Source organism: Oratosquilla oratoria, chromosome 33 (genome assembly GCF_046742065.1).
Source record: "Oratosquilla oratoria isolate Oo_2021 chromosome 33, ASM4674206v1, whole genome shotgun sequence".
Lineage (NCBI taxonomy): Eukaryota > Metazoa > Arthropoda > Malacostraca > Stomatopoda > Squillidae > Oratosquilla > Oratosquilla oratoria.
Window position 1 is genome coordinate 29,867,351 of NC_134809.1, and position 23,962 is coordinate 29,891,312.

The 23,962-nt window shown below is 36.8% G+C and overlaps 1 protein-coding gene across 2 annotated transcripts; it reads right to left on the bottom strand.

Annotated features, from left to right (window-relative positions):
- LOC143017823 (putative gamma-glutamylcyclotransferase CG2811) lies at positions 1-23,876 on the bottom strand. Of its 2 annotated transcripts, none has more exons than XM_076172744.1 (4): positions 23,710-23,876; positions 4,501-4,702; positions 4,101-4,190; positions 1-897 (listed from the first exon to the last, which is right to left on the bottom strand). In XM_076172744.1, the coding sequence occupies exons 1-4, from the start codon at positions 23,718-23,720 to the stop codon at positions 676-678; spliced, it is 525 nt and encodes a 174-aa protein (XP_076028859.1). In that variant the 5' UTR covers positions 23,721-23,876; the 3' UTR covers positions 1-675. The 2 variants fall into 2 exon arrangements, with proteins under 2 accessions (XP_076028859.1, XP_076028858.1); XM_076172743.1 differs by lacking the exon at positions 23,710-23,876 and adding an exon at positions 18,376-18,581.
- Positions 23,877-23,962: the final 86 nt, after the last annotated feature.

A 23,962-nucleotide genomic window follows, 5' to 3' on the forward strand; every position in this document is an offset into this window, starting at 1 on the left:
TTCCTTGTTGCACATCTACAATTAGCTTACTTCATTCATTCCTGTTTATTAAATGTTTATTAAATATTATTTCATTAATACACCTTATTTCATGAGGCACTTTTAAGTTATATTTTGGTTGGGAATGCATTCCAACATTCATGTCCTACATATTTGATTTGGTACAAATCTTGTACTGAGCTCAACTTGTAGAACATTACATTCTACTTTGAATATATTAGCAATTATAATACTTCCTAATTGGTGTATATATCAAGATCATTTATAATAGCACCAAGTATTTATAATAGATTATATTTACTCCTCTTTATATACTTATGCTGTCAGATAAGCGAGACATGTTTATTTTGTATTCTAATTTAAAATGTATCTATGCTGGAATTTGGCAAATGGAATAATTTGAAATTCCTATAAATGAAATATGTTTATACGATGGAAATCATATTGATTCCATAAACCAGTATATGTGAGCATCAGTAAATTTTCCCAAACATATGGCAATGATCTATTATCATTTTGTATCCTATTAAATAATATCCTTTGCTTCTTACTATGTACACTATATACCAAAAGGCTCTTTCCCACTTATAAGGGAGGTAGCCAGCAAAGGCATGCACCTATCTTCCACCCATTTTACATGCATCCAACATCCATTTGTTTCTTAGGTATTTGTTCTCAATCATTTTTGGTTGGAAAGCCAACATCTTTGACATCTGTCCAGTACTCAGGACCCTGGACTTCACGCAAGTATGAAGGTATATAATCCTCTGTACCATCATTCTTAGAAGAGTAGGATACCAAATTAGGAAGGTCAGGCATGAAGGACTTGTAGGAATGCAGTAAGTAGATCCATGCAGTAGTTTCTTCTCCACTTTCAAGAAATACTACAGGGATTTCCTAAAGAGTGAAAGAAATATATGTATTTTTACTACTATGTAATACTCTATTATCATTAAACTAGGTTTCAACAGCAAAAAATTAAATAATTGTCTTCAGAAAAAAATTAACACCAAAAACATAAGACTAATTTTTGTATATACATACACATACATATATCAGTCCCCCCCCCCCTTACAAGGGAGGTAGTCAAAGTCAAGGGCATAAATCCATTTCCACCCATTTCATCCCCACATACTCAACTCCCATTCACCATCCCTCTCTTCCTCTTGTTTTGGCTCCTCCTGGAAGACAGGTCATCCCTGCATCTCACCCACTGCCCTGGGTCAGAAGCAATGCAGCAAGACACAGCACATCCATAATAGAGGCCACTTCATTTAATCGGCAACCCCCCCCTCTCCACCCTAATGCAGAAAAAGAGAGGGTGGTGATAAATCCCTTCAAGCTGCGTCAAAATATCATTCACATATACTTCTTCAACACCCCATCCCCCACCCATTCCCTTCCATGCATCACAGCATCATCCATACACACCCATTCTCCACTCACCCCTATCTTCTGTCTTCTCTCTTCCTTCCTCAAAAGACATTCCTCTCTTTCCCAATGCCCCTTTTACCCCATCCATCCATCTCATCCTTGGTCACCCCCTCATGTTCACTCCTTCCACCTCTGCCTTCCACACCCCTTTCACTAATCTTTCTTTACTCATTCTTTCTGCGTGTCCAAACCATCCCAATACTCTTTCATCAACCCTATCTCCCAACTCCCTTTCCACCCCCGCTCTTCTTCTTACCTCTTTTCTTACTCTATCCAGCATAGTAACTCCTATCATACTTCTCAGGAATTTCATCTCAAACACATTTAAACTCTTCCTCTTTTATGTTCCATGATTCTGCCCCATACAGTGGTGTTGGCACAATTACCCCTTCATACAACCTCCTCTTAGCATCCATTCCCAAATGTCTCTTTCTCATTACTTTTTAATCCCCCAAGGCATTTACTTGCTTCTCTCAATCTACATTCTAACTCCATCTCCACTCCTTCCTTTCCCACCACATTTGCACCCAATTATCTAAAGGTATCCACATCCTCCAATCTCTTTCCCTTAGTACTCACTTCCAACTTAGTACTCTGATCCTGTTACAAGTGCATTGTCATCAGCAAACAACAACTGGCTTATCTCCCATTTTCTTCATTTACTTTAACTACCTCCAATCCCTGACCCATTACCCTTGCATTTATCTCTTGCACCACCCCACCTATGCATAAGTTGAACAGCCATGGCAACATGACACACCCCAGGTGAAAGTCCCACCTTTACCTCAAACCATTCACTCTCTCCATTTCTAATTCTAACACAGGCCATACTACTCTTGCAAAAACTCCTGAATGCTCTTAAAAGGTTTCCTCTTATCCCATACATCTACAATGCCTCCCACAGTGCCTTCCTGTCTACTGTGTCATAAGCCTTTTCCAAATCCATAAAGGCCCCACAAAATATCCTTACCATTTCCTAAAGCTTTCTCACATATCTGCCATACCACAAAAATCTGATCCATGCAACCCCTACATGCCCTAAACCCACACTATTTCTCACTAATTATTCCCTCTGTTCATCTCCTAATCCTCTCAATCAAATCCCTCCCATAAGCTTTCCCAAATACACTCAACAAACTGATCCCTCTGAGACTACTATACTCATGCTTGTCTCCTTTTCCCTAGTAAAGCAGAACTATACAGGCACTTTTCCAGTCCTTCAGCACTCTACCCTTTTTTAGACAAACATTGAACAACCTCAACCAGTCTGTCATCACTGTACCTCCCTTTTTTAGATACTCCGCATGACACCCATCCAACCCAGGTGCCTTACCTGCTCTCATCATTTTAATAACTGGTTTCATCTCATCTTTCCTTATTTCTCCTCCATTTTCCTCATTCATCACTGCCATTTTCTTGGCTCTTTCCACTGGAACTGCCTTTCCCTCCCTATCCTCCTTCAAATTTAGCAACTCCCTAAAATACCCTGCCCATCTTCTTCTTACTGCCATCTCTTCCACTATCATCTAAGTTTTGTAACAACAATAAAAGCAATGGATCTGTGAAGTGCAGCTGAGGCTGGTAATTACTGTATCATTGATCCAGTACAATAGGATTGTTGGGATGCTCTGATTGTACAAGTCTGATGAAAATAAACCCTGATGAAACACAGTTAGTTGACAGACCATGATGTTTAAAAAGAACTCCACTGGTGATCAATCAGTTAATCAGTCAATACCTTCCACCTAATCTTTCTTGCAGAAGACACATAACACCTCATACAACTATGTACAACACTAACAATACCCAAACATTGCAATATCTCTTCTCTAAGCCATTTTTGGGCAATAACTGGAAGCTGTGGCCCATTTCCTGTAGGCTGTGGGTTTTCTTTGAGAGAGACCAGGGGCAATGGATATATTGAGTGATCTCTGTAGAAGACCTGCAGCCTCCAGGAAATTGGCAACAGCCTCTGGGGTGGGACCATAGGTCACTTAGAGAAGAGATATTGTTTTGTTATCAGGGGGTAATCAGTGTGGGGCACTGTTGTATGAGGTGTTGTCTTCTGTATCATGGTTGCATCTTGGGCAGCTGGAATCTGTGGCCAGGCCTATTCTGTGTTGGTACTGTCTCAATGGTACCTGAGCACAAGTGTACTAGTGTGGTTCATCTGGTGTGTGAGGGTTTTCTCTGTAGGACTTATATCTGGGGGTTGTTGTTGGAGTATTGAGTTAGGCAGTCTTTCTTGAAGGGCTTGTTTGATTATCTGAGTGTGAATGTGTTTCTGTGTGGATGTTTTGTATGGCTTAGGTGGTAGTGTGCTGGTGTTGAAATTTCTTTGATGTATTCTGTTGGTGGTACTTGTGAGATTTAATGAGAAGTGTGTGTGTTGTTAAGGGTTCTGGCACAGAATAATGTTCCTGTCATTTTTATTTTCTGTTATATTGGGAGGATTTTGGCTTCTGTATATAGGTGTCCTATAGGGGTGGTTTTGGTGCATCCTGTAATTAATCTTACTAGGCAATGGATTCATTGATTCCATTCATCACCCCTTCCATCTTAGCAAATTGTGAAAGAACTGGTTGAGATTAAGACTGAGATAAAGAACTTTTTTCAACTATTTTTTCCCAATTATGAGCTGGTAAATATTATAACTGTATTTCTACCTTGCGTTCATAATACTCTGGGTGAACCTCCAAAATATCAAGATGGGCCAACATCTTCCTATCAACCTCATAGACTTCACCTTCAACATACTGGAATAGAATATAGAAATATAAACAAGGAAATTTATATTAATGCAAATGAGAATATAGACATAAAGGATAACTACATCTGTAGTACTTATTTGCAATATTATTTACATAAATAATGTGCCTACAGGCATTTTACTTTGATACATTACATGGGTTAATTAGAAAAATAAAATAAAATATTGTATATCATTTGCATTGCCTTGCCCTGGAGATGCCAAAACATATGGAATGATATTTCTACAGGCATTTTACTTTGATACATTACATGGTATAATTAAAAAAAGAACATAAAAGATTGTATATCAATTACATTGCCTTGCCCTGGAGATGCCAAAACATATGGAATGTTATACCGTGATGCAACAACCAATGGATATCTTTCTTTTGTTTTTGCAATTCCTTTAAATATCATTGTTCCATTATCAGCATTGGTCAACCAATGATGGTTTGGTTCTTCCGTCTTCAAAGTTCCATAGACAAAACAAAGATATTTCTGGGTATGTGCACCAGTTCTGAAAAGGGGGAATAATGAGGAACAATAAGATATAATAATTCAGATTTGATATTATGAGGCAGTTTATACAAAAAACTTTCTTGACATCCTTTATTGTTTTTTCCATGACTTCTTGCAGTTCAAGATACTTAGATGAATAATACTAAAACATTTGTTTATATCTAAGTGAGATTACTGGAGTTTGTCATCAAACAGTGCAAAAGAAAGGCTAGAAAAAATATAGACAATCATCATCAATGCAGTGAACCAGCCACTGAAATTATGTTACCAAATGATTGACAAAAAATGAGAGAGAAGCACAAAGAGGACACAAAGGCTGGAGTCTATAAAATTCCATGTAAATGATGCAACAGAGAACATGCATACACATCAAAGATGTCCAAAACAACACCACCACTACAGTGTGTTTTACAAACAAATCACCTATTGGACTGGGATGAGCTGATTACATGGGAAACCGACAGGATGAGGAGGAAGTGTATGGAGGCTGCAGTTATTCAAGGGTAAAAAGAGAGAGAGATATATATAGAGAGAGAGAGAATCTGTGAGGTGTCCCTAGGCTATGTGACCATCCAGAACCTTTCTCACCATCCCTTCATTGAAGCTTGTGCTCAGAGTTTGATATTTTCTCTCTGTGCACAAACAACAACACACCCACAAGTCCAAACATACATACTTTTTCTTATACTAAAATTCATTTCACTTCTTTCAGACTTTTTTCTGTACTTTCTGTATTTCCCTGTTTTTCATGTCCCTCTCTGATTTTGCCTGCCTCCCTGCCTTTCTTTACAAGTACTTCCAATCCCTGTCCCTACTTTTCTTGATTATTCTTGTCACAAGTACTGTTAATCTTAAGCCATGATGTATAAATGAATACTCCTCGAATTATGATGGAATTCTGTTTCTACGCCACATAAACTGATTTTCGGCGTAAGTCGAAACCAGCCATGGTGATTAATTTCCTTTTCTTCAATGCACTATCATTAGGAGAGTCTGCCTTATGCTTGGGAGACATAATAAAGGGCACCCCCCCCCCCATAAAACAAATGATAATTAGTAGTAATCCAAAATGACATTTCCTTCTTTGGTCTATCATCTCATGGTGACTTATTCCTATATTGCGCTCACCATCTAGTTCTTTGTACACCAATGTCACAAAAGTGGATCTGACCTATGGGGTCTGTTTGGTAACACGCAAATGCATTTTTGGGAGTGTTCGCTTGGGGTTGCGCCACTTCATTCACACACCATCACTAGTTCCCACAGTTCCAATCAAGCAAGTTTTCATGCAGCCATCCTTCCCATTCCATACAACTCTCAACAGGTTGGCCGATTTGCCCCAGTTATGAGTTCTTCTGTGGGTGTCCCTTTCATCTCCGCCATCGAGGGTTGTCTCTAGTGGATACAACTCAGTGAGTGGGATCAACACCAGGGGAATGTGTAACATGAGTTAACGTCCACAAATTACGTTAAAAACATAGACTTATGGAATAATCTAGTTTTATATATGGCCATTCCAGCTGTATCCCATGATCCTCCAAAGACACCTGGTACCAAAGACATTGGGACGCTTCTTCAAGTCAACATTATGCCAAGTCAAAAGGCACCTGACCACTCCTACCCATTCCACTCTCATCTACCACCCTTTCCTCCCTCTTATCTTAGCTCCTCATGGATGATGGGTCATCCCTGTATCCCACCCACTGCCCTGGGTCAGAAGCAAGACACAGCATATCCATAGCAAGGCCACTTCATTTAATCGGCGACCCCTCTCCTCTCCGTCTCCTCATGCAGAAAATGATGCGGAGAAATCCCTTCGGGCTGTGTCAAAATATCATTCACACATAACCACTCTCTACTCTCCCCATCCATCTCTCATCCTTGCATCACAGTATCCTCTATACACAGCCATTCTCCAATCACCTCTATTTTCTGCCTTCTCCCTCCCTTGCTCAACAGACATTCCCCTCTTGCTCAAAGCTCCTTTCATCCCATCCATCCATTTCATATTTAGTCATCCCCGCAAGGTCACTCACCCCCCACCTCTACCTTCCACACCTCTTTTACTAGTCTTTCTTCACTTATTCTTTCCGTGTGTCCAAACCATTATAACTACTGCAAAAATACGATGTAAACTCAAACGTCAACACATGCAAATGCCTTGATAAATCCACTACATGGAAAATAAAGGAACAATTCAAATGCGTTATTGTATGGTTGGGCAAATGTGACATAACTTATTTTGAGTGGCACATTTTAATTGGCTAATGAAAAATACAGAGGATCTTCTCTATGAGATTTTCGACACAAATGTTTAACCACTTTAGTACGACTTAAATTCTCACGTGCAGCATTGGCTGCCAAAGGTACGATTCACCACACTATTCGCATTATAAAATATTAAGTCACTGTTGTATTACTCGTTCTCTTTTATTTTGAGTGATAGTAAACAGAGCAAACGTGATCAAACCAGTTCACAGAATTCGGGGGTAACTCATGTACAACTGAAAAGAAAAGAAAAGAAAGAAATATATATATATATATATATATATATATATGTTGGTACATTATGACAAGTTGATGAAGGTGGAAAAAGAAGTCACGGGTCAAACTCAGTAACTCGGAACTAGACCCGTGACTTCTTTTTCCACCTTCATCATATATATGTATATATATATTTATATATATATATGTATGTATATATGTATATATATATGTATATGTATGTATATATGTGTATATTTATATATATCAGGGCTGTGGAGTCGGAACACAAAACCTCCGACTCCGACTCCTCTATTTTTGGGACCACCGATTCTGACTCCGACTCCTCTTCATGTTTGATAAAGCCTATACAACACACATACGCTCCAATCTTGAGTAGACTTATATCATTATAACTGGTTTATATCAAAGAATAAATATACATGTTATAGTGTGGCTTTCCTATGTTTGACCTCTTCATTAATATTTAATAAGTGAAGTAGAGACAATTTTTTTAATAGATATTGAAAAAAAAAAAGATTCTATAATGTAAGTTATAATGATATATGTCTACTCAAGACTGGAGCGTATGTGTGTTATATAGGCTTTATAAAACAAGAAGAGGAGTCGGAGTCGGAGGTGCCAAAAATAGAGTCGGAGTCGGTTTTGTTCCGACTCCACAGCCCTGATATATATATATATATATATTTATATATATATATATATATATATATATATATATATATATATGTATGTATGTACATATACATATATAAAATGCATATAAATACAGTATACACACACACACACACACTTTCAACGAACGGACGGCTTGAAGAACGTTCTGAAGAAAAGTGCAGATTGTGGATCCCAACGCAAAGAGAAGTGCCTTTTTGTATTTGCAGGGTGGGGGGGAAATTGCTCGTGGGGTAGTGGGAAAGTAAGGAAAGAGGAGAAGGGGAGGGATTGCTGGGGAAATGGAAGGAAATGAGGAAGTAGAGGACTTGGCCCAAGCAGACCGCCGAAAAGTAAACAAGCGACCGCAAGCCCAACTGGAAGACGACGAAATGTCTAATAAGAATGTAAAGATTAGAAGTATAGATAGGAACAATACAGTAGAAAGTGATGAGAATATTTTCAAGGGATTTAAAGAGGGTGGGGGGGACACAAACCCCCCCCCGACTGACAAGACTAGAGGAGAAGGTTGATAAGGTGATTGAGGACTTGGAGAGTAGGTTAGGTCATATGAACACCATTTTACAAAGGGTTGAAAGATTGGAAGAACTAGAAAAGGCGAATAAAAACTTAACTGATGAAATAGAAGACCTAAAAAGACAGTTAAGAGATGTAAAGGTGGAGAATGAGGAATTGAAGAAGAATAGTAAAGAAAACAGAGAGACAATAGCTAAAGAAGCTAAGAATTGGAAAACAACCCAAGAAGGAAATAAGGTTTCATTCACTGACATAGTCAAACAGCAATTGAAAGAACATACTGAAGACTCAGTTATTAAAGTGATGAGACAAAAGGAGAATATAGTAAGAGATTTAGCAGACAAGAATAAATGTATAATTATATTAGGAATGGAAGAGAAACACAACCCAGATAGAACCACAAGAATCAAAGAGGAAAATGAAAAAGTAAGCCAATTACTAGAATCAGTTCAGGAAGATGAACCAGAAATTATGAAACAAATCGAAGAGAAATTTAGACTCGGAAAGTATAGCACAGACAAGACCAGACCATAAAGATTAAATTCAAGTCACAAACAACGGCAGAGAATATCTTATCCAAAACAGGGAAACTAGCAACAAGTGAACAATATAAAAAGATATGGATAAAAAGGGAAATGAATAAAGAGGAAAGAGAGGAAGAAAAGCAGAAAAGACTGGAAGCTAAGGCAAAAAACGAGAACAGAACGGAGTCAGAGAAAGAGAGATTCTATTGGAGAGTAGTGAACATGAAACTAAGGAAGTTCGACATACAAAAGAAAAACATAAGGGAAACAGAGAACACAATGGAAGTGGCAGAAAACTAAGAGTGTCTTACACAAATATAGATGGATTAATAACAGGATTGAATGAGCTGAATGATTATTTGAAGGAAAAAGAACCGGACATAATGGGAATTGTAGAAACAAAATTAAAAGGCCCACTACCACCCAACAGTGTAGGACATGATGCATACAATTATTGGATTAGAAACAGAGAGAAAAAGCAAGGGGGTGGAGTTATGTTCCTGACTAAGAAGGATAGAAACGTGAAAGGTGTCATATATGGAAAGAATACAGTAGAGATGATTATGATAGAAGTGGAAGACCGAGATAAGAAGAGCAGAAAATTTGTGATAAATTATGTGCCTCCAAAAACAGCCTCATGGGAGGAGAGTGAACATAAAAGTATGTTAGAGGACACAAAGATAACATTAAATAAAATAATAGAAGATGGAGGAAGAATAGTTATGATGGGCGACTTTAATTGCAAAGAAATCTGCTGGGAAGAAATGACAGTAAAGGGTGGAGACGACTCATGGGGAAACACTCTACTTGAGATGATTATTGACCACACAATGACACAATGGATACAGGAGAACAATAGGTATAGAAATGAAGAAGAACCATCGAGACTAGACTTATTAATTACATCTGAACCTAGAATAGTGGACAAGATTGAATATAAAACACCAATAGGTAAAAGTGACCACATATTGATTGAACTGGAACTTAATGAAGAAAAATATATGAAAAGAAGTGAACAATATAGAAAAGGAAGAATGATGTATGAAAAAACAAACTTTGATAAAATAAGAGAATTCTTTCAACAAGAAAACTGGGAAGAAATATACAAAGAAGAAACATCAGTGGAAGAGAAATGGAATATTTTGACAACAATTTACAAAAAAGGAGTGGAAAAGTATGTCCCAAGACAAAAACAAGAAAAAGAATATGTAAAATGCTGGTACAACAAAAGTTGTAGGGAGTTAAAAGACAAAAGAGACAAAGCCTGGACCAGATGGAAAAAAGACAGAAGACCTGAAAAATGGAAAATATATACCGGTTATAGAAATGAATATGTACAAATGTGCAGAGAGGAAAAGAGAAAATATGAAAAAGACGTCATAGAAAAATGTAAAGATCAACCAAAACTATTCTACAGATTTGTAAACAATAAACTGAAAAACAAACAGGACTTGGAGAAATTAAGACAAGGGGGAGTTGAATACACTGAGGAAATGGAAATGGCGGAAATTATGAACAAACATTTTAAATCAGTGTTTACAAGGGAGAACATACAACCTGAAGAGATTGAATGGAAAGAGAAAGTCCCCCCTATAGAAAAGATAGAAGTATCAAAGAATGAAATATTGATACACTTGAGTAATCTTGATGTCAGAAAATCGCATGGACCAGATGAAATAGCAAACTGGATTCTGAAAGAATGCAGGAATGAACTGGCAGACAAAATACATAGCATAATAAGCAGTTCCTTGAAAGAAGGAAAAGTTCCAGAAGATTGGAAAAAAGCAAATATAGTACCTATATATAAAGGAGGAAATAAAGAAGAACCTACCAACTATAGACCAGTCTCTCTAACAAGTACAATAGCAAAAATTTGTGAAAGAATGATCAAAAGTAGATGGGTAAAATACTTGGAAAAAAACAACGTACTAAATCCAAGGCAATTTGGATTCAGACAAGGACGATCATGCGTCACCAATTTAATATGTTTCTATTCAAGGCTAATAGATATAATACAAGAAAGAGATGGATGGGCTGATTGTGCATTTCTAGACCTAAAAAAAGCTTTTGACAAAGTACCACATAAGAAGTTGCTTAAGAAACTAGAATCTGAAGGAGGAATACAAGGTAAATTACTAAATTGGATGGAAGACTTTTTGCAAGAAAGAAAAATGAGAGTAGTGATAAGAAACCAGCACTCAAAATGGAAGGAAGTAATAAGCGGTGTCCCGCAGGGAACAGTTCTGGCCCCAATAATGTTTGCTATATATATTAATGATATGGATGAAGGAATTGAAAGCTATATGAGCTTCTTTGCAGACGATGCAAAACTACTGAAAAGAGTGAAAACTGAAGAAGATTGTGAATCACTACAGAGAGATCTAAATAAAGTACAGGAATGGAGTAGGAAGTGGGAGATGGAGTTCAATACAAAAAAGTATAGTATAATGGAATTTGGAAAAAGCAAAAACAGAATAACAGGATCATATAATTTGGGAGAAGAAGGAATAAAAAAAGTAGAAAATGAGAAGGACCTGGGAGTCATTGTTATGAATAATATGTCACCTGAGAAACATATAAATAAGATTTTTGGAGAAACTTATAATTTAATAAGAACAATCAAAGTGGCATTTACATACCTGGATGAAGAAATGGTGAGGAAAATCCTAATCACCCTGATAAGACCAAGATTGGAATATGCAGCAACGATATGGTCACCAAGTACAAAAAAATGTATAAAAAAACTTGAAAGAATACAAAGAGCAATTACAAAACTGGCACCAACACTCTCAAAACTATCATATGAAGAGAGACTACAAAAACTTGAACTACAGACACTAGAGCAAAGAAGAGAGAGAGGAGATTTGATAGCTATTTACAGAATCATGAAAGGCATAGAAATTACTGATAGAGAGAATCTGATAAAATGGGATGACAGAAATACAAGAGGACACGGAAATAAAATAAAAAAAAGACAGCTATAGAAGAGATTTGAAAAAGAACAGCTTTCCTCACAGAGTAATAGACAGTTGGAACAAGTTAGATGAGAAAGTGGTGTGTGCAAAAACAATACATGAATTTAAAAATTGTTTAGATAAAATGAGAAATGAAGACGGGATCCCACGAGCATAGCTCCCCTTCCCGTAAAATACAACTAGGTAAATACACACACACACACACACACACTTCAACGAATGGACGGCTTAGAAGACGTTCTGAAGAAAAGTGAAGTCTGTGGATCCCAACGCAAAGAGAAGTGCCTAGTGTTTTTGCAGGGTGGGGGGGAAATTGCTCGTGGAGTAGTGGGAACGTAGGGAAAGAGGAAAAGGGGAGGGATTACTGAGGGAAATGGAAGGAAATGAGGAGGGAGTAGACTTTGACCAGCCAGACAAGCGGAAGGTAAACAAAAGACTTAGCGAGGATCAAATGTCTAATAAAAATGTAAAGATTAGAAGTATAGAGAGGAGCAATACAGAAGAAAGTGACGAGAATATGTTCCAGGGATTTAAAGAGGGTGGGGGGGCCACAACCCCCCCCCCCCCCCCCCCCCCGACTGATAAGACTAGAGGAGAGAGTTGATAAGGTGATCGAGGACTTGGAGCGTAAGTTAGGTAACGTAGACTCCATTTTTCAAAGAATTGAAAGGTTGGAACAACTAGAGAAGGCTAACAGAAACTTAACTGAAGAAATAGAGGACCTAAAAAGACAGTTAGGAAATGTAAAGGAGGAGAATGAGAAATTGAAGAAGAATAGTAATGAAAACAGAGAGAAACTAGCTACAGAAGCTAAAAATTGGAGAATAACTCAAGAAGGGAATAAGGTTTCATTCACTGACATAGTCAAACAGCAATTGAAAGAACATAATGAAGACTCAGTTATTAAAGTGATGAGACAGAAGGAGAATATAGTAAGAGAATTAGCTGACAAAAAGAAATGTATAATTATATTAGGAATGGAAGAGAAACATAACCCAGATAGAACTGCAAGAATCAAGGAGGAAAATGAAAGAGTAAGCAGTTTATTAAAATTAGTCCAGGAAGATGAACCAGAAATTATAAAGGAAATTGAGGAAAAATTCAGACTCGGAAAATATAGTACAGATAAGACCAGACCAATTAAGATTAAATTCAGGTCACAAACAACAGCAGAGAAAATTCTATCCAAGACAGGGAAACTAGCAACAAATGATCAATATAAAAAGGTATGGATAAAAAGAGAAATGAATAAGGAGGAAAGAGAGGCAGAAAAGCAGAAAAGAATTGAAGCTAAGGCAAAAAACGAGGAAAGAACGGAGTCAGAGAAAGAGAGATTCTATTGGAGAGTAGTGAACATGAAAATAAAGCAGTTCGACATACTAAAGAAAAACATAAGGGAAACAGAGAATACAATGGAAGTGGCAGAAAACTAAGAGTGTCTTACACAAATATAGATGGATTGATAACAGGATTGAATGAACTGAATGATTATTTGAAAGAAAAAGAACCGGACATAATGGGAATTGTAGAAACAAAATTAAAAGGCCCACTACCACCCAACAGTGTAGGACATGATACATACAATTATTGGATTAGAAACAGAGAGAAAAAACAAGGGGGTGGAGTTATGTTCCTGACTAAGAAGGATATAAACGTGAAAGGTGTCATATATGGAAAGAATACAGTAGAGATGATTATGATAGAAGTGGAAGACCGAGATAAGAAGAGCAGAAAATTTGTGATCAATTATGTGCCTCCGAAAACAGCCTCATGGGAGGAGAGTGAACATAAAAGTATGTTAGAGGACACAAAGATAGCATTAACTAAAATAATGGAAGACGGAGGAAGAATAGTTATGATGGGCGACTTTAATTGCAAAGAAATCTGCGGGGGGGTGGTGACAGTAAAGAGTGGTGATGACTCATGGGGAAATGCTCTACTTGAGATGATTACTGACCATTCAATGACACAATGGATACAAGAGAACACTAGGTATAGAAATGAAGAAGAACCATCGAGGCTAGACTTAATAATTACATCTGAACCTAGAATAGTGGACAAGATTGAATATAAAACACCAATAGGTAAAAGTGACCACATATTGATTGAACTGGAACTTAATGAAGAAAAATATATGAAAAGAAATGAACAATATAGAAAAGGAAGAATGATGTATGAAAAAACAAACTTTGATAAAATAAGAGAATTCTTCCAACAAGAAAACTGGGAAGAAATATACAAAGAAGAAACAACAGTGGAAGAGAAATGGAATATTTTGACAAAAATTTACAAAAAAGGAGTGGAAAAGTATGTCCCAAGACAAAAACAAGAAAAAGAATATGTAAAATGCTGGTACAACAAAAGTTGTAGGGAGTTAAAGGACAAAAGAGACAAAGCCTGGAACAGATGGAAAAAAGACAGAAGACCTGAAAAATGGAAAATATATACTGGTTATAGAAATGAATATGTACAAAAGTGCAGAGAGGAAAAAAGAAAATATGAAAAAGATGTTATAGAAAAGTGTAAAGATCAACCAAAACTATTCTACAGATTTGTAAACAATAAACTGAAAAACAAACAAGACTTAGAGAAATTAAGACAAGGAGGAGTTGAATACACTGAGGAAATGGAAATGGCAGAAATTATGAACAAACATTTTAAATCAGTGTTTACAAGGGAAAATATACAACCTGAAGAGATTGAGTGGAAGGAAAAAGTCCCCCCTATGGAAGAAATAGAAGTAACAAAGAATGAAATATTGACACACTTGGGTAATTTTGATGTCAGAAAATCGCATGGGCCAGATGAAATAGCAAACTGGATTCTGAAAGAATGCAGGAATGAACTGGCAGACAAAATACATAGCATAATAAGCAGTTCCTTAAAAGAAGGAAAAGTTCCAGAAGATTGGAAAAAAGCAAATATAGTACCTATATATAAAGGAGGAAATAAAGAAGAACCTACCAACTATAGACCAGTCTCTCTAACAAGTACAATAGCAAAAATATGTGAAAGAATTATCAAAAGTAGATGGGTAAAATACTTGGAAAAAAACAACGTACTAAATCCAAGGCAATTTGGATTCAGACAAGGACGATCATGCGTCACCAATTTAATATGTTTCTATTCAAGGCTAATAGATATAATACAAGAAAGAGATGGATGGGCTGATTGTGCATTTCTAGACCTAAAAAAAGCTTTTGACAAAGTACCACATAAGAAGTTGCTTAAGAAATTAGAATATGAAGGAGGAATACAAGGTAAATTGCTAAATTGGATGGAAGACTTTTTGCAAGAAAGAAAAATGAGAGTAGTGATAAGAGATCAGCACTCAAAATGGAATGAAGTAATAAGCGGTGTCCCGCAGGGAACAGTTCTGGCCCCAATAATGTTTGCTATATATATTAATGATATGGATGAAGGAATTGAAAGCTATATGAGCTTCTTTGCAGATGATGCAAAATTACTGAAAAGAGTGAAAACTGAAGAAGATTGTGAATCACTACAGAGAGATCTAAATAAAGTACAAGAATGGAGTAGGAAGTGGGAGATGGAGTTCAATACAAAAAAGTGTAGTATAATGGAATTTGGAAAAAGCAAAAACAGAATAACAGGATCATATAATTTGGGAAAAGAAGGAATAAAAAAAGTAGAAAATGAGAAGGACCTGGGAGTCATTGTTATGAATAATATGTCACCTGAGAAACATATAAATAAGATTTTTGGAGAAACTTATAATTTAATAAGAACAATCAAAGTGGCATTTACATACCTGGATGAAGAAATGGTGAGGAAAATCCTAATCACCCTGATAAGACCAAGATTGGAATATGCAGCAACGATATGGTCACCAAGTACAAAAAAATGTATAAAAAAACTTGAAAGAATACAAAGAGCAATTACAAAACTGGCACCAACACTCTCAAAACTATCATATGAAGAGAGACTACAAAAACTTAAACTACAGACACTAGAGCAAAGAAGAGAGAGAGGAGATTTGATAGCTATTTACAGAATCATGAAAGGCATAGAAATTACTGATAGAGAGAATCTGATAAAATGGGATGACAGAAATACAAGAGGACACGGAAAGAAAATAAAAAAAGACAGCTATAGAAGAGATTTTAAAAAGAACAGCTTTCCTCACAGAGCAATAGACAGTTGGAACAAGTTAGATGAGAAAGTGGTGTGTGCAAAAACAATACATGAATTTAAAAATAGTTTAGATAAAATGAGATATGAAGACGGGACCCCACGAGCATAGCTCCCCTTCCCGTAAAATACAACTAGGTAAATACAACTAGGTAAATACATATATATATATATATATATATATATATATATATATATATATATATATATATATATATATATATATTGGACAGCCATAGTGACATTATGCAACCCCAGTGCAGCCCCACCTTCATTCATCAGTTAAAGCATTCATTATTTTTCTTGATAAATGAAAAAGGAAACTGGTAACCCTAACAAATTTTCGCCTACGATATTTGTAACTATGATGTATTTTTTCTTAATAAACAACACTACAATTAACGCATGCGTCGTGGTTTGAACGTCAATAGTTGTAGTCAGGTTTATAATTTTTCGCAAATGCTAGAATTGGCAAACGTTACAAGCAAAAAGAGTGTTACCGTTAACTATTTTGTGGCTGCTATGAGGCCGCCCACATTCCCAAATTTATCCACCATTGCATCTTGCATATTCATTCTGGCTGCCGTTAGCTGACTTTTGGTTTAAATAGACAGACAATTTCATTTTAATGAATACAGATGTAGGCCTGGACTTGCTAAAACCACTGATCTATATAACACCTGGATAGCGTATACGGGCCGTGGGCTACCCCAGGAGTGAGGCCAGCGGGCGGGACATGGCCGCCATAATGGAAGTACCAAAACAGCTAGTGTGAATCGCTCCGCCGGTCATTATAACACCATTTTTAGATCAGTGTCATGGGAGCTGTCGTGTTACTCTCGTGGCCTGTGATCCAAGCATGATTGGGTATATAATGGCCACACAATTCGTCGCTGCTGGGCCCTCCATGTACATACATACATACATACATACGTACGTACATACATATACAAGGTGTATATCAAAATAGCATCATCACAATAAAACAATATATTGATATTTATTACCTCTGGCAGAAATAACCATTTATATACATAAACTTGTGCATGTACAGTATATGGATGAGTTGGCATTGACAAATTATAATTCCAGTATATATTATAACTTCAAGGGAATGTTACACAGACAACAAATGGGATAATGATATATAGTCAAAATATTATAGGGATAATAATAGATCTATACTAGCATTTAACGGAATAAATATCCCTATAACATTTGATTACTGTACTGTTTATCGTTATTGGTGCTTGAATAATTTTTTTTTATAACTCCTTCCTCACTTTGACACCGGTTACTTTTTGAGAATACAATTTGGAGATATGATGGAGCCTGATTTTGCAGAAGCACGTGACGATACACTTGATCAAATTGACGATGAAGTTAGAATCCGGGGTTGTGTCGATCATGTGGAAAGATAGAGAAATTGCCATATCTATGATCTAAATTGTTTCAAATAGTAAAATATCGCATTAAAGTGGTGAACATGTAAGGGGCCATTCAAAGAGTATGTAACGCTGGGGGGGGGGGGGGTGCATGGTAGATGCGATGCGTTACGAGGATGTGGGGGTGTTTTCAACAGTGCTACGCAACGCTAATAATGGTTATTTATATTCATTTATTAATTTATGTCATAAATTATGCACTGAAATAGCATATCCTTAACAGATCGAGCAATAAATATCGAGCAAAAAAATCCAAAAACATCATACCATGTTTCATTCTTTGATGCAATCGTAAACAATTTCACACAGGACAAATAAAAATGAGTATGTTTTGGTGAGAAGTCAAGGGGGAGGGGTGTTTGGCGGATCTGGCCTACACTTGATGGGGGTGCCGAGTTGTAATTAGTTGTAATCAGTGTTATGTAATACAGGGAGATGTAACACCCAGTGTTACGCAATGTTACATGAGGTGGGGGGTGTCGAATTTCACCAGAAAAAACGTTACATAATTTTTTAACGGGCCCCGAATAGTAATTCAGCCCATCTAATATGAATTCCTCACACTTCACAATATAGAAAAAGCCTACACATGTAATCAGGAAGAACAACTGGTTCTATACAGCTACACAGCTCTGGACAGCGTTTGAGCCTTATAAGATATTTTTAAATGATATCTATCTATCCTGCTATTGCCACGATTACATTCGTGACAAATGGGTTGCTGCTAGATCTCTATTTCTTACGATAATAAATACAAAGCATTAACATGACAACACCTAACAAAACAGTTGGTGGGCAACATTTTATGGCTCCTGATGGCCGCATCATTTCTTGATGGGTATCGGGATATTTTGGGTAATAAAACCTTAATTTACTTACGAGTGGAAGGACTGCTCATATCCACCTTTTCTCCGGTTGGTGCAGTTGAATGCAGCACAAGTTGGCATTGTAAAATGATCGTTGAATATGTATATGGGAGCGAAAGCTGCCGAGAACTGTAACTGTATCAGATCAGTGATCGCGTGGCGCGACTGTTTTGGTACTAACATCATGGCTGCCGCCGACCTCATAATCTCGACAGCGATCCGTGATCCAGTTATATCTAGATCAGTGGCTAAAACCGACGTAAACGCATCGTGTGTATTGGAAGTTCAGGCCTGTTTAAGGGGACCTCCCGCCCCCAGATTTAAGAAAAATTCTATTTTATTTATTGAATAAATACATAGTAGGGATCTTGCTCTAGATGCTGGTAAAGTGTTTTTATCGTACCGCCATTTTTAAAGGGTTTAAAGGGCATACCCTCCCTCCCCCCGGCAGCCACATGCTGCGCACGACCATTGTTTACATACGTTTTGACCATATTTTACCCTATTTTTTTTTGCGTTTGATACACTCATAAAGTTTTCTCTTACGTCCGGCATGCACGTGAGTATGTGGTGTGAGGAAGTTCAGCCTGCACGACTGGCAGTGGCCTGAGCCTTACAAAGTAAAGGACATGTACACGTTAGCTTGCCGCATTCACTAATTTGCCGTGTGAAATTTGCATCTATCTTTCAGTGAAGAGATATTTGAAGATATTAGCCATGCCTAAGCTATCCAAACAAAAGGCACACTTGCAGAAGATAAGAACGTCTACATTATCAACTCAAGGGGAGAAAGAAAGAACCCTAGCATCAACTTTGTTATCACCACCTCCGCCACCACCACTAGTACTCCCTCCAGCAGCTCTCTCCCTTCCATCTACATCCACATCCTCAGCACCTGATCCTCTGTCCTCTACACCTATATCAGACAAGTTGTCTCTACGCAAACAACTGTTTGCTAACAAGTGGCTACAAGGATGCCTCCTTGTTGCAACACCTTGGGTTTAGAGTCTCAAACCTCACAGTGATGTCCCTGATGCAGCAAGAGCCTGTTCCAACACCAGAAAGGAAACCCAAGGAAAGAAAGAGAGCTGAATCCCAGCAATCAGACTACCTTGCTGGGTCATTCTAGACCAAGAACTCAAATTTTGCGACAAAGAGTGAGGTGGCGGCTTATGAGACCCTCACTTTGAGTGAATAATATCCTACACTGTAGGAGGGTACAAAGTGCCTGAGTTACTTGAAAGATGCAAAATCATCATGAAAATACAATGGAACCTGTTTTCAATGGGTCTTAGGAGGTCCAATGTAAAATTTAGTCAAACTAAGGGAGAAAAAAAAAAAAAAAAAAATTAACACTCATTTCTGAAAAATGTAAGTTTTTGATACTCAAAGTCTATCTCCTCCCTCAATTTTCAACCGATTTTTGCATATGAGGTCTCTATTAATAGCTAGATAGACGACAAAAAATAAAATAGAGTTTTTTGGCATATGTTAAATAATTTTTTTAAATAACGTGTCAGTCAATTTTTTTTTTTTCGATAATATTTTTTTATATTTTTTTTCCTCGGCGTTAAACAAAGATATTAAAAAAAGGTTTCTATTTTTTTTTTATATATGTATAAGATTCTTTTGCTGTAAAATGAAAGACATCGAATAAAAATTGTAAGAGGAGATAGGATTTGAAAGAAGCCCAAAAATATGGTATTTTTTACGTTTTTTATTAAAAAATAAAAAACTACTCGTCAGATCTGAATAAAACTCATGCTGTGAAGGTTTCCTCAGACCTAGATATCACACAGACACGTATTGTCTTTCGCGTTACATTATGACATTGTGGTGCCTGATGGCCAAACGGTGAAAGCAACATCTACTTACTCATGCGTTAAGGATTGGAGGGGATTCAAATCCTGATGAGAGAAGGCAGGAGAATTTAAATGAACGTTGGAGTGGAGGCAGTTGAATGTTGTTGGGAGTATGCAGCTTAATACTAGAGTTGGGCGCGTTCCCCGGTGCGTTCCGCTTTAGTTTGGCCGCGGTTAGCGCTCCCAAGCTATTAAAGCAATATAGGTATGTGGCCTACCTTTTGGATGTAGCCTACGAGTTTTTGCTCTGGTATAGTATGTGGCCTACCTGACTTTTATTTCGGTATGAACCTGTCTCTTAAGCTTTAATAGTTTGGGAACGCCAACCGCGGCCAAACTAAAGCGGAAAGCACCGAGGAACGCGCCCCGCTCTGCATAATACAAAAATTTCCCTGATCACACAGTGAATGGGGACCGCTCTCTCAGGGAGGAAATTCTAAAGAAACATAGGCCTAACTATATACTACAGTGGTTCTCAATTGAGGGGCATGGGCCCCAAAAGAAGCCATATTAAAATTCCAGGGGTGGGATCATGGTCTGTTGTTACAAATTATACATCTTTATACGATGTGAGGAATCTTAGAGAGAGAAAAAAAAAAAAAATCTGTCCTCGCAAAAGGACATGATTGCTAATTCTGTAATAAAGGGGTTTCTCTTCAACATTCTATTCATTTCCCTCCTTTTTTGGCGGTGGGATTTGGGAGAAAAATGAAAGGGAGCCACATAAAAGTTGAGAATTCATGAAGTGGAGGGGAGGAGCTGAACTTTTTTTTTAGAACCATTGATCTACTAAAAGAGCTTTGTCAATAGAGGTGATCAGTGTCACACCGAATAGGTCCTGTATGAAAATGAGACAAAGGGCAGTTTGTACATACAGTCGAAAGACTCGCTGCTGACTTGTGTGTCGCCGGCTGGGAATTTGCCCAAAGATAAGTCATAGTGATGGTGTGGACCATCGAATATTCTAAAGATAATATAGGGCTCCGAAAAGACTATTTTTAGACGAAAGATTCTAGGGAACAGTTATGTGAAATGTATTGCTGTAATTTGACTATATGAATATACAGAAAAGATGTAGATCGAGAAAGAAGTACGGCAAGGCGATGTATTTTCACTTTTACTATTTACAGCTTGCCTAGAAGATATCTTCAGAATTTTGAGTTGGGAAGAGATAGGCTTGATGATGAATGGGGAATATCTTAGTCATTAGATTTACAGATTACATTGTTTTAATTTCAGAAACATAATATCTGCTACATAAGCTGAGTTATCTGGCCAGGGAAAGTCTCAAAGCAGGTTTGCAGATAAATAAGTGTAAAATCAAAGTAAACTCCAGGTCAAAAGTTGCAAATTGAAATTTCTCAAGTGGAAGAATATAATTATTTAGACCAGATCCTAAAACTGACCAGGGATCAGGATAGGGGCATATAATGCAATTTTATATATATATATATATATATATATATATATATATATATATATATATATATATATATGTATATATATATATATATATATATACATATATATATATATATATATATATATATATATATATATATATATATATATTATACAAATATAACATCTTGAAGGACTTTATACCTACATATCTGAAACGCAAACATGACAGCTCTGATCTACGGATTTGAAAATATGAAACTGTCGACGATAGAGACAAACGAGTGCACGGTGGAGTAAAAAAAAAAAAAAAAAATGTGATGATAACGCCGAGAGACCGAAAGAGAACAAATTGAGTCAGGAGTAGACTGGAATGAAAAATCTTATGGAGGCGGTCACAAGTGAGGAAATGGAACTGGGCAGATAAGTGTAAGAGAGAATGATGGGCGATGGTGCAAGTGTGTTGCTGACTGAACCCCGCGAGGTGGGGAAGTGTGCAGGAGTGAGACCAAACAGAAGGTGGTATGAGAAAAGTTTGCGGAAGTGTGGCAAATGTTTGCGCAGTCGTGCGAGTCATAGAATGTTTTGATTTTTTTTTTCTTTGCTTTGGGGTTAATTACAAATTGAGAATCATATTATAAATATATATCCAGCAGGGATGCTGTATTTCATTACATACAAATAAAATATTACGTACTAATTGGCGGAAGTCAAACATTCAATCGTATAGGAGACATGCATAGAATGTTTTGATTTTTTTTTTTTTTGCTTTGGGGTTAATTACAATTTGAGAATCATAATATAAATGTATATCCAGCAGGGATGCTGTATTTCATTATATACAAATAAAATATTACGTACTAATTGGCGGAAGTCAAACATTCAATCGTATTGGACACATACACCTGAAGTATGGCAGTTAGCATTGTGACAAATAAAATATTGTTTTCGTGCATTCGGTTGTATTTTGGACATAATAATAAATCAATTTCAGTTATATATATTTCAGTCTTGTTTTTACGAATTTTGTCGGAAATGAATACAACTTTCATTCAATCATTAGCATGCGCAGTCGCTGTTGAACTATTCCAACTACCGTTACTATCCAAGCAATTAAACTGGAGTTGCTCGCTTTTCGAAGTACATTTCGAAATATGCATTTCTATTTGTTTTTCGTGAGGACTCGAATGCACACCATACCGAAGAGCAACAAGATTGATTAAAAACCATAGGTATTATATAGACCAATACACCAAGGGGGTACTTTTCAAGTGTTGACACGCCAAATTATTTCTCTCTTCACTTGTGATGTACGGCTGGACCTCTAAATTTATTCTTAATACTGGTAGCATTGAAATACCGGCGTGTTAAAGAAATCAAGAACAAAATGGTTTCCCATGTGGCGATTTCCCACTGAGCTGCCCATTTTAGGCTATAGGAAGCACTTGTTTTTCTTATATTCACACCTGGTTAGTTAAATCTTTAGCGCGTCCCACCTCGCTAAGTGTTGCTAGACATTGTCTTTTAATCAGGTATCAAATTTGTAGAAATGTGATATTTAGACCCGGTCAATGATTTGAACACGAAAATAAATGGGAAATTATTTTACAAATCCATCTCATAACTGGATTCGGTTTGGTTAGTTAGGTTAGGTTATTACTTTTTTTCGTCACCAGTCATTAGCTGGATTTTGCTTTAATAAAGAACATTCATGTCCTAATTCTTGGTTGTTTTCTTTCATAACTTAATGTTTTTGAGTTTCCGAGATATGTATATAATACATTTTTTTTATCAAAATTCCATTCGCGATCAAATTAACGGCCGTCTTGATGTCATAACCTGATAAGTACTTTTATTGTTGTTGGGCATTTAATAATTGACAAGGTCAACGTGACACATATAATTTAGAGGAATGGTTAAACAAATATATCACAGCGAGGGCAAATCAGAAGCACTACAGAAATTTAGAAGGTTATAGGCAGGTCCAGAACATTAATTTACTTAGAACGCAAATAAATAAACGTTTGACTTTGACCTATTAGTAGATCAGACGATTCACAGTGAACGCTACGGATTAATCCCACCTTTTTTCCATGGTTTCAATAATTCAACTGGAGTTATGTCACCCAATAATGTAACAGTAGCGTTGCCAGATGCCAGCTCGTAAATATTTGTAGTTTCTGTACTCGGTTGCAACATTAGGTAATATGGGATCTTCGTTGAACATCAACACAGTAATATTGTAAATAAAATGGGTTATGGATGCCCAAACTTTATAAAACAGTAGTTTTAATCTGCATATAGTGAAAAAATATAATTTGGAATGGGTGAAAATAT